The 14838-nt window shown below is 33.7% G+C and overlaps 1 protein-coding gene across 2 annotated transcripts; it reads right to left on the reverse strand.

Moving 5' to 3' along the window:
- Positions 1–5746: 5746 nt before the first annotated feature.
- On the reverse strand, positions 5747–10443 carry LOC114396555 (trifunctional UDP-glucose 4,6-dehydratase/UDP-4-keto-6-deoxy-D-glucose 3,5-epimerase/UDP-4-keto-L-rhamnose-reductase RHM1-like). Of its 2 annotated transcripts, none has more exons than XM_028358596.1 (3): positions 10331–10443; positions 6718–8263; positions 5747–6466 (listed from the first exon to the last, which is right to left on the reverse strand). In XM_028358596.1, the coding sequence occupies exons 2-3, from the start codon at positions 8251–8253 to the stop codon at positions 6020–6022; spliced, it is 1983 nt and encodes a 660-aa protein (XP_028214397.1). In that variant the 5' UTR covers positions 8254–8263; positions 10331–10443; the 3' UTR covers positions 5747–6019. The 2 variants fall into 2 exon arrangements, with proteins under 2 accessions (XP_028214397.1, XP_028214398.1); XM_028358597.1 differs by having other exon boundaries at positions 6718–8255; positions 10331–10442.
- Positions 10444–14838: the final 4395 nt, after the last annotated feature.

Raw genomic sequence — 14838 nt, forward strand, 5'->3', positions numbered from 1 at the left:
TTCGACTCTTCTCTTGACCGACTGATCCATACATGCCTAGTTATGTAGTTCTTATAGGACCAAATCAAAGTTAAATCCACAGGACCTCTTCCAAATGGAATTCGATGATACAATCAACAGGCAGTATCTATGGCTCTTCCTTTGGTTGTGCCTTTGTTGCGTGTTGTTGTTATCATCGAGCCAACTCTGCATCACAACATGTTGACACAATCACACATTGCCTCTAGTCCTCAACGTCTAAGGCATAGGCAATACACATCGTGCAATCCATCTGAAAAAAGAAAGCAAATAAAAATTAAAATTAAAAGCATAAAAAATTAATTAAAAAATGAATTAAATAATTTAAAAACAAAAAATATTTCATAATGAAAATATGATTCTATTGTGTTATTGGATGAATAACATGACAAAATTGTATTTTCGTTGTGTATTTTTTTTGTTTTGTAAAATAATCTGTTGTGCTTTTGAATCTAGAACACATTGAATTTGTATTTTTGTTGTATATATTTTTTTATTTTGAAAAACTATTGTGATCTGGGTTTTAAAACATCATAGAATCGTATTTTCGTTGTGTATAAAAAAATGATTATTTTTTATAGAAGCTTACCTTTTGGGATAGAGATGAAGAGAAATGAAAGGGAGAGTTGAAGGGGAAGAAGGAACTGAGAGGGAAGGGGAGAGTTGAAGGGGATAGGCTCAAAGGAAGGGAAAGATGGAGTTTTGAAAGGATGGGAAAGACGAAAGATGGAATTTTGAAAGGAAGCGAGAGAGACGTGTGAAAGGGGAAGGGAGCTAGACGTTGGAGGTGAGAAGAATGGGGGAAGGGGTGGGAGTTGGTCAAATTGGGTCAGAGGAGCACTTTTATCTATTTTTACTAATTTTCAAAAACTGGTAGTGAGATACAAAAAGGTGTAGCGGGAATATCAATTCCTCTCAATAATATAAGAGTGTTGCTAGGTGCACCCATCATTTTTTCTGGTGCACCCAGTAGTTGATGCAAAAATACATTTGTACCCCTGGCCTAATTTTTTTTAAAAAAAAATGGTTCATGTCTCTCTCCCTCCTCCCACGTTACCTTCTTCTTCCTCGTGACCCCTGAGCATTTTTTCTTCTTCTTGCTAGATTCACCGCGTTCATCTCTCTCCCTCCCTCCCTCCCACATTGGCCTTCTTCTTCGTGGTTCTTCTTCCAAGTGGTTGCTGGTCTCAGAAAAGCTTTGTCCGCGCTATGTTCCCCCCGCGAGCTTCGTCTTCTTCCTCCGCACCGGGAGTCCGTGTTCTGCGACTGTGTTGTCGTTGGTGTTGAGTATTCCAGGCATTTTGAGGCTGGTGGTGTCCCTCTGCGCCGACATTGTCGAGGTAAGCAACTTTTCGTCTTCCATTGCCGGCGTTGGTATTTGATCCGTAAGCGTTGTTAGGTGATCCGTAGGTAGCAGTTTGTAAAATTGAAGATTACGGATCAACTTGATCCGTAATCTTTAATTTTAATTTTTAAAATTGGGAAATATTTAAAAAATAGTGAGTTTTTTTGAAATTTGTTGATTAAGTTTGAAATAGTTTGAAATTTGTTGATTAAGTTTATAATAGTTTGAAATTTGTTTTGAAATTTGCAGGTTACTCATCAAGTTGGTGGCTTGAGTTTCTTTCTCTTTAGGCGTTTGTTTGAAGTCTGAATTGTATGTAGTTGATATATTATAGAATTTTTTTTTCAACATTGTGTATTACTTTGGTAAAATATTAAATAATACCTGTAATTTGGATCATTGTTATTAGATTGTTGTCACAATTTGGTTTGTCAATTTAGCAAGAGCATTGGTAACTGTGATGTGGTATATTATTGTCAATTTGGATCATTGTATATTATTGTCAATTTAGCAAGAGCATTGTATATTATTGTATATCATGGTATATTAATGTCAATTTGGTTTGTCAATTTAGCAGGAGCATTGTATATTATTGTCAATTTGGATCATTGTATATTATTGTATATCATTGTCAATTTAGCTAGAGCATTGTATATTATTGTCAATTTGGATCATTGTGTATTATATTGTTGTATATTAGCAATTTGGTTTGAAGTCTTGAAACTGTTATTTGTTGAAAAATACATATTTATAATTTGATTTGCTTTCCCAGTTGAAGATCAAATTTAATTAGTAGAATCTAGTTGACAAGAATAAAGGTCTTGAGTGTTAACCACTTAGTCATGTAGATGTTTTAATATTATGTCCAAGACCTACACTTCAAAGTTAAGCTGAAGGTTCAAGATTAGTCTTATATCTTCTATTATTGCCAATGTCTTTTGTAGTGAAGCAACTTGATTGAGTAACAAGTTAGGAAAATTGTTTTTGATCCAAAAATTGAATGAAGCACTTATAGGAAGCTCGATTTCAACCAAAATGTTTGAGGTTGAGTGTCTTAGGTCAATTAAATCCTATGAAGCACTTATATGAAGCTCTTACATTCCTATCTTATGAAGTCCTAACAACTTTGCAAATAAATAATTGACTCAATGACAGGCATACAATCAATTAAATCCTGACAACTTGCATGACTCTTTTGCAGATCATGGTTAGGACCAGAGGATTAGGTCGTGCCTTAGGTCACGTTACTGGCAAAGGAGATCATGATGATTCCGATGATGCTCCACAGCGTCGACGGCCTACCGCATTCGCATGGAGGCAGCGAGCACTTGTGACTGCGGCGACAGAGGCTGACGGAGCTTCTATTGAGGCTGATGTATTTTTGGATGACCCGATGGCATCAGCTGATGTAGAGGACACTGGGGCAGACATTCATGCAGACATAGGCGCCCAGGCTCCTGAGGATGAGCATGAGGGATTTCTGGGTGGTCCGAGCGACCCATTCGTGCTGACCCAGTATCCGGATCACGTTGCTTGCAGCATATGGACGGGAGAGGTATTTATAATATTTATTTTTAGTTATTTGTTAATTATACTTTATGATTGAAATTTGTTTTCCTTTAAATGATGATTTAAACGAATTTTGTGTTCCTATATACTTCAATTCAAGAGCGTCCTGAGTTGAAGTTATCCTCTCATGGGAGGAAGGTCCACAGTTTAGGCAGGCTTGTTCCTACCATTAAGGGCCTAGTTGCTGGGACAGGACTAAGTCCTCTGATCGCGTGTTCGGTAGACACTGGCGATTGGGGACTTTTGTCCTCATTTGTCGAGCGATGGCACTGGGAGACATCTAGTTTCCATCTCCCCGTGGGAGAGGTGACGATCACGCTGAACGAGGTCTCATCTCTTCTGCATCTGCCCGTGGTTGGCAACTTGCACGCCTTTCAGCCCCTGCACGTGGATGATGCGATTTAGATGCTAGTGGACTTATTGATGGTCTCTACAGAGGATGCCAGGGCTGAGACAGGGCAGTGTCGTGGACCCTATGTACGCCTGCAATGGGTACGTGATATGTATCAGCGCCGATGCCAGGTAGGTCATTGGACAGCTGCGGCTCGCGCTTATCTTCTTCATCTTCTGGGTTGCACTCTTTTTGCTAACAAGAGTGCAACCCATGTTCATGTTATGTTTTTGGAGGCCCTTCGTGACCTCAGTCAGACCGGGAGGTACGCCTGGGGAGTTGCTGCGTTGGTCCATATGTACGACCACCTGAACGATGCTTCAGTCACCAACAGCCGACAGCTTGGCGGTTACATCACGCTGCTACAGGTAAGAAACACATTTTTCAACCAACAATGTTTTACTTTAAAAATTTTTAGACTTTTATTATTAATGTTTATGATTTTCATGTTACCTTTGTAGTGCTGGATATACGAGCACTTTCCCTCAATCGCGGAGTTTACTGCTGATCCGGACTACGATGAGGATTCACCGCGTGCCTGTAGGTGGATTGCTACGAAGAAGATCGTCAAGAGCATACGTACACTGACGTATAGGGAGCACCTGGACCGACTCCAGATTCTGGATGTCTATTGGATCCCAAATGGGGAGCATCGATCGATCCGGGACTTCCATTTGATTTCATGCTATTCCGGTCTCCTGTGCTGGGGGCCCGTTGCCGTGTACTACTGGCCAAAGAGGGTTATGCGACAGTTTGGATGCACCCAGACCATTCCTGCTCCGCCTGTCGATTCATGGGTGTCATATGATGATATACACGACAGGTGGATGCACTATTTGGAGCATATGGTTGCAGCAGCTGAGGTGTGTGCTGAGCCAGGTCAGTGTGCCAGTGACTACATGGACTGGTTCTTCCGCATTTCACATTCTTTCATGACACCAGGCTAGGCATCAGATCCTCTGCCAGATCATCATGCTCCGCAGCCTCCAGTCGTTCCTCCGGAGCCAGGAGCACCATCGACATCTACTGTGGACGAGCCTAGACATGCAGTGGTAAGTAATACTAATAATTTACGTCAATATTTTCATAATAAATTGTGTAATCTGTTTGTTTTGTATTTAACAGGAAGTTTGTAGTGACATTGTTGAGAGGTTAAAGCGTCATCTGAGCCTTGGGGTGGTCACGCCAGGCTCATCCACACATGACGTGATCGAAGAATGCATCAGGATGGCCAGGAGTGTGACACAGGATCAGCTAGTATATGTTAGGTCTCGACATAGGCGGCGCACGTATCAGGCGTAGTTTATTTACGTATTTTAGATTGAAATTCGATGTATATACAATTATTGTACTTGAACTTGAAGTTGATTTTATTTATTTTCATTGAACTTGATGCACGAATCAGGCAGCTAGTATGTGTTGGTTTTATTTATTTCCATTGATTAGTAATGTTGGTTCAATTTCAACTCGCTACCTATTAAATATGTTTTTTTAAATATGCAAGGGCTCAACAAAATAAATTAATAACAAATCAAACTAATAAAAAAGGGAAACTTAACTTAAAAACTTCAAATTTTTTTAAAAAAAGTAACTTACGGATCAATTTGATCCGTAAGTAACTTACGGATCAAGCTGATCCATAAGTTACTTATGGATTAAAGAGACCAGGGGCATTTGTGCCATTTACAAACTTTGCTGGGTGCACCAGCAAAAATGCTGGGTACACCTAGCAACATTCATAATATAATGTACTTGGATGGGAGCCCAAAACAACTAAAGCCCATTACAAATACTTAATCCATATTTTAAATCTATACAGAAATAATAGTACATTATCATTGATAGTCTTTCTCGTAAAAAGAAATGATGATGTATAATTGATCCACTGTTAGTGATGCGCTCACCATCGACTTATGAATTTTTTTATTTTTTTAGACGTTCATATTGTGCCTATATTGGCTCTCGTTTTCATTTTGTTTTCTTATTTAAATATTTTCAAACTTCTAATATTAATTGAATCATTTTAATTGCATCCCTTTTCTCAAAATTGCTCAAAGTTATATTGCATATGCAACGTCTGTCTTCACTCCCTAAGATTCAAGTCCTTCTGCCATATATATATACTTCAGACTTTTTTGGTCTATATGGATTTCACCCATCTCATTATACAAACAGTACCTCTAAATCTTAATTAAGGACGACAAATATTTTCATGCAACTTCTAATTCTTTTTTTTTTCTCTAGAAAAAAGTTGTTTTTATTTTACACAAGACTGTTCTTTAAATTGACATATCCAGTCACAGTCTTACAGAACTCTACTAAGGATACAAATATAGAAGGGTTGCTTAAATAAAAATCGTGGTTTAAGATGCTCTCCATAAAGTAACCCTAAATTTATTAGTACATGACTTATTAATGAATAATTAAAAAAATCCATGGACGAATTTGGATATATTCATAGTTTCATACATCAGGGGTTAACCCTTTATTCAACTTCTTTTGATTTTGACCAAAATAGTTCTGTTATGGAATAGAAAATATAAACTACAAAAAGCAGAAGCAAATACAAATGAAAAAAAAAAGGTAAAAGGAATATGAAATTCAATTCTATCAAACTAAACCAAACTAACCAAAAAAGGGAAAATAAAATGATAGAGACCGAAATGTATACATTTATATATGGTTAATTATGCTACTCAAAACCCCAAGCTTTTCTTTTCTGGCTCAAACACATATTTGATCAATGAGTCCTTGACAGGCAACAGCTCAGGAAATTCCTTCTTCAGTTTTGATGAATCCATCTCATTAGTGCTTGGAGAAGGGACATGAGCCTGTTGTTCAAGTGTAAAATTAACCCATTTAAAAGTAGGGTCAACATAATCCTTGTACATCTCAAGAATCTCATTGCATGTCACAGTACCAGGGTTTGTGAAGTTCCAAATGCCCCTGCAATTCCTTTTGGCCATCTCAATTGAAATTGGTACGAGTTCATCCAAAACAGTGATGCTGTTTGGAATGTTGGCCACTTTATCAGACCTTGTTATCATAGTGATCAAGTTATGTGGGTTGCTGAGATCAGATGACACTGGCAATTGGATTCTTAGGGTGCAAACATTTTCATATTCCTTTAGCAACTCTTCAACCTGCAACCATATTGATGGAAAAACAAAGTTAGTGACCATGCAAAAATTGTGCAATAGAAATAGCAAAAGAATAAATAGTATATACTTTGTGTCATCCAATCATAAATCACCATATATTACAAGTTCGTTTATGTTTGCAATAATCTTAAAAGTTACACTAACAATTCTTTTATTAAAATTTGACAGTATAAATTACTCGGACAATGAGCAGAAATTAAACTCATAGCAAATGCAAGTTTTTAGGAACCTACCTTGGCTTGTGTTCTAAAATAGAAGGCATCAGTGGAATTTGCTTTGTCTTCCAAGTTACCACCAAAGGCATAATTCATCATGAGGAGACCATGATCTCTGCAGACATCTGCTAATGTTAACACACCAACAACAACAGCACGTATAGTTTCTGGCTTATGAGCTTCAAACCATTTCACATTTAATGCTCCAATCACCCCAGAAGCATTGAAAACATGAGTAGGCTTAATGGTCCTAAAATCAAACAAGATCTGTGATCTATCATCTAAGCGAGCCATGCCATATTCAAAGGGTATCCCTTGCTTCTCACAAATGTTTCCTATAAGCCCCCCAATCCACCCTGCACCACCATATATCAAGAACTTCAAAGATGCCTTTTGTGGTGACACATTATTCCTTGTGGCTGGAACAACCACCATTCTGTTCTGATTAGAATGGTTAACATCACCATTGGAAGCGGTTCCGGTCACATTATCAGAGCCATCATAGTACTTCTCAACTCCTGGCATAGTGAGCATTCTTGGATGAGGAAGCAAAGCACCAGAAACGTCACCCCACCAATCAGGATTCTTGACATACCAATCCATGGTTTTCCTTAGACCCTCTTCCCAAGTAGTGCCCTCAGACCACCCCAAATCCTTGAGCTTCTCATCATCCAAGAAGTACCTTTGGTCATTGAAAGGCCTATTCTCCACAAACTTGACATGTGTGTCAGGGTCCAAATTGAAAAACCTACATATATCCCTAGCCACATCAATCACCCTCCTCTCTTTCTTTGTCCCTATATTATAAACATGCCCTACCTCACCCCTATGGAGAATGATCTCAAAAGCCTCAGCAACATCTTCACAATAGAGATAGCTCCTCACATTAGACCCATCCCCATGAATTGGAAGAGTCCTTCCTTTCATGGCCAAGAGCAAGAACTTTGGAATCAACTTCTCAGGAAACTGATTAGGCCCATAAACATTGTTCCCTCTCGTCGTTATAACCGGCAAACCATACGATCTACCATACGCCATGACAAGCATTTCAGCACCAGCTTTTGTGGCAGAATATGGATTGGTAGGTAACAATTGAGAAGCCTCATGGTTTCCAACCACAGCATCCTCATCTGTCTCACCATAAACCTCATCAGTGCTCACATGAATGAACCTCTTCACTTGACCCTTTGAGACCTTGCAAGCCTCTAGGAGCACATGTGTGCCATAGATGTTGTTCTTGGTGAACTCAAAACTGTTGCCAAAGGAATTGTCTACATGAGTTTGTGCTGCAAAGTGCATGATGGTGTCAATGGACTCTGTGAGGAGGATGTAGTTTACTAAATCAGCACTTCCAATGTCTCCCTTGATGAACTTGAAATTCGGAGATGAACGCGAGGGAATGAGATTCTTCAGATTTGAGCAGTAATCGAGCTTGTCAAGGACTATGATTTTGTAGTCAGGGTAGTTTCGCACTATCCTGTTGCATACATGGGATGCAATGAAGCCTGCTGCTCCTGTTATGAGAATGTTCTTTGGCTTGTAGGTGTTGGCCATTTCTGCATAACTTTTGTGATATAAATGTCACAAGTTTTGCACAAAGTGTTGAATCATGTCACGTATGAATTTCTAAGAACATTTTATTACAACCTCCTATCCCCCATCTTGAGGCTAAATATATGTTTTTAGAACAATTATACATCAAAGTAACAGAGTTTAATTTTGATACGCGGTCCCCGTAATTTTTTTTAACGTTATCCACTAGTTAAAAATCATTCCAGATTAATTATTATATTAGTCAACATTTTTTATCATGTATCAATCTGTAATTGAACCATAGTATTCTTGGTATGCCTTTTTTTTTGTTTTTTTTTCTACACAACTAAACTATGATTTTATTGTGTTATGGGTTGAAAATCACAATAAGATTGTACTTTCGTCATGGTGTGTTTTTTGTGTTATTTATATTTGTTTTGAAAAATATGACCCAACTATGATTTCCTTGTGTTATTGATGAATAGCACGACAAAATTTTACTTCCATTTTGGTGTTTTTTTTAAATACATATAACGAAAAGACGATTTTATTGTATAATTTTGAATAAAACAAGAGCGTCGGATTTTTGTTGTACAATGAGGGATGAAGATAGAATTATACAATAGAATTATGATTCTGTTTTGGAAGTGAAACCAAATAACAGAAATAAATTATGATTTCATTGTGTAGCTAGAGATAAAAAAATATACAACAAAATCTTGTTTTTGTTGCACAATTAAGGGATAAAAAAATTAATAATGAAAACATGATTTGTACAATGGAAACGTATTTTCATTGTTATTTTTTTTACACCCCTCAATTGCACAATAGAAATATGATTCCATTGTACAATTTTTCAAGGGACAATTTTGGGATATGACTAAAGTGTACCCACGTGCATATTACTATTAGCAAATAGTAATACCCCAAATTTGATGCGGAAAATGGTTTCGGCCCGGCCCCATTTCGCTGTGGCTATTGTGTGCTAGTCAACAATAACAATGGGTTAGGTCGTGTTACAACTCACAAGTCAGAAATTATTATAAGTTTCTATATTATTGTCTCTTAAATGTAATTATTAATCAAATATCTTTTTGTAGAGATCAAATATATTTTTTTTATAGGAGATACTTTTATTTAAGTGAAATAAAATCATTATGAATCATAAAGTTTTTCTTCTAAATATTTAAAGGAGTTGCATATTTAGAACTTATATTTTTTAATAAGTTTTAAATATTTTAATATAGCTTATATTTTTTTTATAAATTAAATAAATTATTATTTTAAGGAAAAAATTAAATAATTTTTTTATGAAGAATAAATAAAAAAATAATTTAAAACTTACATATTTGGACTTTGATTATGCAGATAAGTAAAAAAAGAATTATAAGTCAACAAGCTAGTTAGAAGACTCCATTACACAAATACAAAAGTTGGAATAATAATTGACTAGTTCAAATTATACTTGACTCTTGACAAGAAAATCCTTTTAGGCTCAAGCAGGGTCAGCTTGAATGAATATTTTTATTTTAAGAGTATTATGTGTGTAATCAATCGAAAAAGGTAGGAGTAGAATGTGTAATTTTTGAAATAATGGGTAGTGGTGTAAAATATAAAGCAAAAAAGGAGGTGTAATTATTCAATCAAGAAGGGTGTAAATAACTAAATATAATTGACACCGCCTTCAAGGAATGTTATCCTAATTATCTCTTAATTTATTTATCCAAATAGTGTCTTAATGAGTTTCTTAAATCTTAATTATTATACCATTTATGAACGGAAGAAGAATAATAGTATTTTCTAGAGAAACTTGCTAGGGTGCAGTACATTAAAGACTCGAAACCATAGGGAACTAGAAATATAACTAGACCCTGACCAGAGTGAAGACTGTTGACTGTTACACTTGTAGTATCAAACTAAAAGCATAAATTTTTTGACAGAAAACTACCGTAATTAAACACAACAGTTAAATACAAACTAATAACATGGAAAATACACACTAAGAAAGGAATCATTAAACACAAAGGATCAAAATCTTCAATCATAGAAAGTACTCAACAATTAATATCAGTGAATTGAAAAGTGGAAAATAACTTACAGGAGCTCCTCAGCCACGAGCAAAACGATCAAATAAATTTAAGAAAAATATGGAAGTTTTGTTTAAAATTGGAGAAGAGGAGAAATCTAAAGAGGGAGAAATGAATTGTGAACACAAAGTTATTCCATCATGTATTTATAGTTTATAATTTACAATATTAATAATAATTGCCTCTCTTAGTTTCATCAGTCTCATGGAGCACGAGTTACATTTTTTTATTCGTCATAACTTTCTTTCTTTTTCCTTTTTTTGTCTGAGGCAAAAAATTCTTCAACAGTCCTTACCAGCAAAAACAACGTATGGTGGCACGAGGATCATAAGTTTTAATAATTTAACACGCGGCACACTGATGCCTTAGTATGCATGAATTCAGCGTTAAAGTTCATTTTCCCTTATAAATCAAAAGATTAAGATAAAAAAAAAAAAGAATTCAGTGTTAAAAAATAGAAGTTATAGAAACATATTTTTGTAATTATTAAATTTAGACGATAATAAAAAAAATGTTAAAAAGAATATAGTAAGAAAGATATTGATAGTAATTTTAAAAAAATATGGTTTACTTTTAGAGCGTACGTTTACAAGAAAAACATTTATTTTATATAATTTAAATTTATTACAAATAAATATCTTCAAATATATAAATTATATAAATTAGAATGCATAATTTGGATGATGAAACTCTCAGCTCTCTTTATTTTTACAATTAGACATTCTCAATATTTTCTCTATTCTCTCGTTTAGATATGCATTTCAATTCACAAGCTACTCTCACAACTGAGAAATATTCGCTCTCAACTATTTCAATACTACCATACTTTATTTTCACATCTGTACTTGGTTTTCTTAATCGTTTATTCCTTTCAATTTATCTTTTTTATCTCAATCCCCAAATTGAATTTAATAATTATTAAAAACGTTATCCATAATTATAAATAATCTTATAACAAAATTTCAATTAACTTTAGTTTAATAATATTTAAGTGTTATCGATCTATAATTATTATATTTATGACTATATTAGTATAAGTTATTGTATGAGTAGGGTAACCATGAGTTTTTAAGAAATAAATCGAATGAGCGTGTTACTCGTGGGCAGTATGTATAGTCATCAAGTCATCAGACTAAAATTTAAAGTTTAGTATTACTCAACACTAACGGGTGTATATTGGATTAAAATTTAAGAAAATTATTTTAATATAAAAAATCTTTTAGATTTTAAAGATCAGCTAAGAATATTATTATTTATTACATTTTTATAAGATTAGGTAAGAATATTATGGTATTTTAGACTTTAATATAATGAATATATTTCATAAGAATTTATAAGATTTGAAAGGATTTTGTGTATTTTTAAAAACATTTAAAATTATATCAGTTAGTAAAAAATAATAAAGTTTGGATAAAAAAATAAAATTAAAATATTTTTTTAATTTTTTAATAATTATATTGATTCTAACTTTATGTTCGTCTTATATTAATCTTTCTTGAAATAACATCTTCTTGTTCTCACTTTTGGATTTGAACAATAAATTTAAAATTATACGTTGATTTTCTAAATTTTTTTAATTACTATAATTATTTCATGATAAATCTAATGACATGTGTTAAATGGGATGTAATAGCAAACATATATTATATGGGAGCAGGTGGAGAATTGGTAGGGGAGTTACTAAGTTATGTGTATAACGAAATTAAGGGTGACAATCACAAAAATATTAGGTCGAATAAGTTATGGATATAGTTAATATAAGAAAAATATGATTAGTCTTAATACATAAAAACATTAATTTAATTTAGAAAAAAAAAGCAAAAGTATAGAGGGGAGAAATATGTTTTATATTTTTTTATTCTAAAATAATAGGAGAAATATATATGACACATGCACCTTGAAGAACATTAAAAGGAGACCAAGTTTGTTAACCAATAGAAAAAGAAAGAAAAAGTTTAACAAAATCTCAAGGGTTTGAGTGAAATTGTTTGATAGATGTTTTATACTAACAAGTCTAACAAAATCTATCAAAATCCTTCTTAAAAAATAATCCATCAAAATTTGTATATTTTTTAATACCAAAAGACTTTTTATAAGTTATTAAAAATCCCAATTGAATATTACCAGATTTTGTTGCCTTCCTTAAAAGTCTTAATTAAATACCACAAGAATTATTTATACTATTTAAAAATCTTCATTGAATACTACAAGACTTTTTTATAAGAAAAAAAGTCTTTTAAAAATCCTAATCATAAACCCCCCCCCCCCTAAAAATTATCCTTTTACTCGTGGACAGTATGCATACTTTTAAATTATCCTTTTAACACTAAAATTCAAAGTTTATATTTTTATCAATAAAATTTTAAGATGAGGTAATAATTTATTAGCTTAAATATGGTTTTTTCATTGAAAAATAGGATATTTTAAATTTTTTCCTTAAAAAATTTATTTGATTTTAGTCCCCTTCAAAATTTAATATATATATATATATATATATATATTTGTTTTAATCCCTATACGTTTGATGACATAACATATACGTTTGCACCTAGGGGTGGAAGTAAGTCGAGCCACCTACGAAGGCCTATGGTATAAAACTCCAGTTACTTTTAAGATCATTGATTATCCTCACAAACCAAAATGAAACTTTTGAACGTATATTGTCGTTACTAACATGCTTTTAAGGAAAATTTTCCAAAAGGTCACTCATGTAAAAATTGTTCCAAGCCAAGCATGTTGTTATAGAGTTCTTAAGTAATGAGCTACCAAAAAGAATATGCATCTTGTTAGCATAGATAGTATCGTTTACTTCCTTTAAGTCATCCTCAACTGTACAATCACATACCTGCATAGTCTCTAGATCCTTCTCATTCGAGCGTGTATTTGATTCATTCATATACCCCTCCCACTGGAAGCTTGCCAGGAGTTGCTCCTTGTTTGTGTCATATCTCTTATGCACTAGTGACCACTCCCCACCCTCATCAGCGTCCGGGATGTTACATATGGGTCCAACCCATTTAAGACCTGACTTGGTCGACTCATTTAACAAAAATGTCAAACTCAAGCTTTTTAAAAAGTTTTTTTTTAGTTGAATAGGTCAGGTTATAGACTTTAAATAAGTCTATTAAGTCTGATGGGCTAGCCTATTTAGCAAAAATATTTTTTAATAAAAAATATTATTACTATAATATATAATATTATAATTATTTTAATAAAATAACAAAATTATTTTAGTGGTTTAACAATTCAAATCATTTTTATATTTGAATAGGTTAATTCTTGTAGGCATAGATGAATAGTAGGAATAAAAGCTATATTCATGCGGTGAGGCTTAAAAGGCTTTGGTAGCCAATCACAAGTAATTCTTGTAGGCACATTTTGGTCACATCTTGTGATTTAAAATTGACTTATTATGTTCAATGAAAATCTTTGATTTTGTTAAAGCAAAAAAAAAAAAAAAGAATACTAACACATCCAATTTTAAGTAACATGGGAATACATTTGAAGTCATTGTTCACACTCTAATATTTCAACGCATAATAATTTTATTATTATACAATAATTGTATTTTTACACGACACATATATGAAACAAGCCTTTAAATAGGTTAACAAAAGGGCTTCTAGAAAAGCTAGGGTCAGGTATAATAAATAGGCTCATGAGGGTAACAAGTCAGGCTTGGGTTATAGAAATATAAAGTGGGCTAGATTAGGCTTGTTGAGTCCAAAACCCTTGGTATTTTAATTATGACAAATCTTATGGACACAAATCATAAGCATTTTGTGTTTATGCCTACTGATGAGTTTGCTTAAATGTGTTCAGAAAAGACAAGTTTTGTAAAGAACAACAATTGAAGCAAGCTTAGGATTGTTATAAGTCACTCAAAAAGGATGATAAGCTTGAAAGCTCAAAAGAAGACTCAAAGCATCCTTGGTTGTGTACTACAATGAAGAAGTCAACATGCTTACTAGATGAAGAGAAAAACTTCAAGGCATGAGAAGTAATCAACAATTAAAGGACAAGAAGAATGTTGTAAACATGAATATCTACACAATGAACATGACATGAAGAACAACATTGCTGCAACACACTTAGAATGGAATTTCATCAACAAGATGACTTCATTATGTATATTGTATCTGAAGTTCCAAAAATGAAATTGAATTATTCTTGGTGGTTATGGAAAGCTTGAAGAAAGATCTTTAACAAGTAAGTTGTGGTCTAATACAACCTGGATCATGGACAAAATGGAGCCTGGAGTTGTAGACGTAGGTCTGCCTAAATAACTTGATGTGTGTGTAGTAATTTAAAGATTGCTTGAGCTACAAAAGTGAATTTGAGATGATCTCAACTATGCTTTCAAGTGAAAAGCTTCAAAAGATTTGAAAGAATCCCATTTGTTGATGAAGTTAGTACTTCCCTCTGAAGATCTTAATTTTATCATGTTGCAAAGACATTAAGAAAGCCTTACTCAGAAGATCTATCAAAGGATACACTGAGCAGATAACATTAGAATGAA

The sequence above is a fragment of the Glycine soja genome, chromosome 18 (assembly GCF_004193775.1).
Source record: "Glycine soja cultivar W05 chromosome 18, ASM419377v2, whole genome shotgun sequence".
Taxonomy (NCBI): Eukaryota; Viridiplantae; Streptophyta; class Magnoliopsida; order Fabales; family Fabaceae; genus Glycine; species Glycine soja.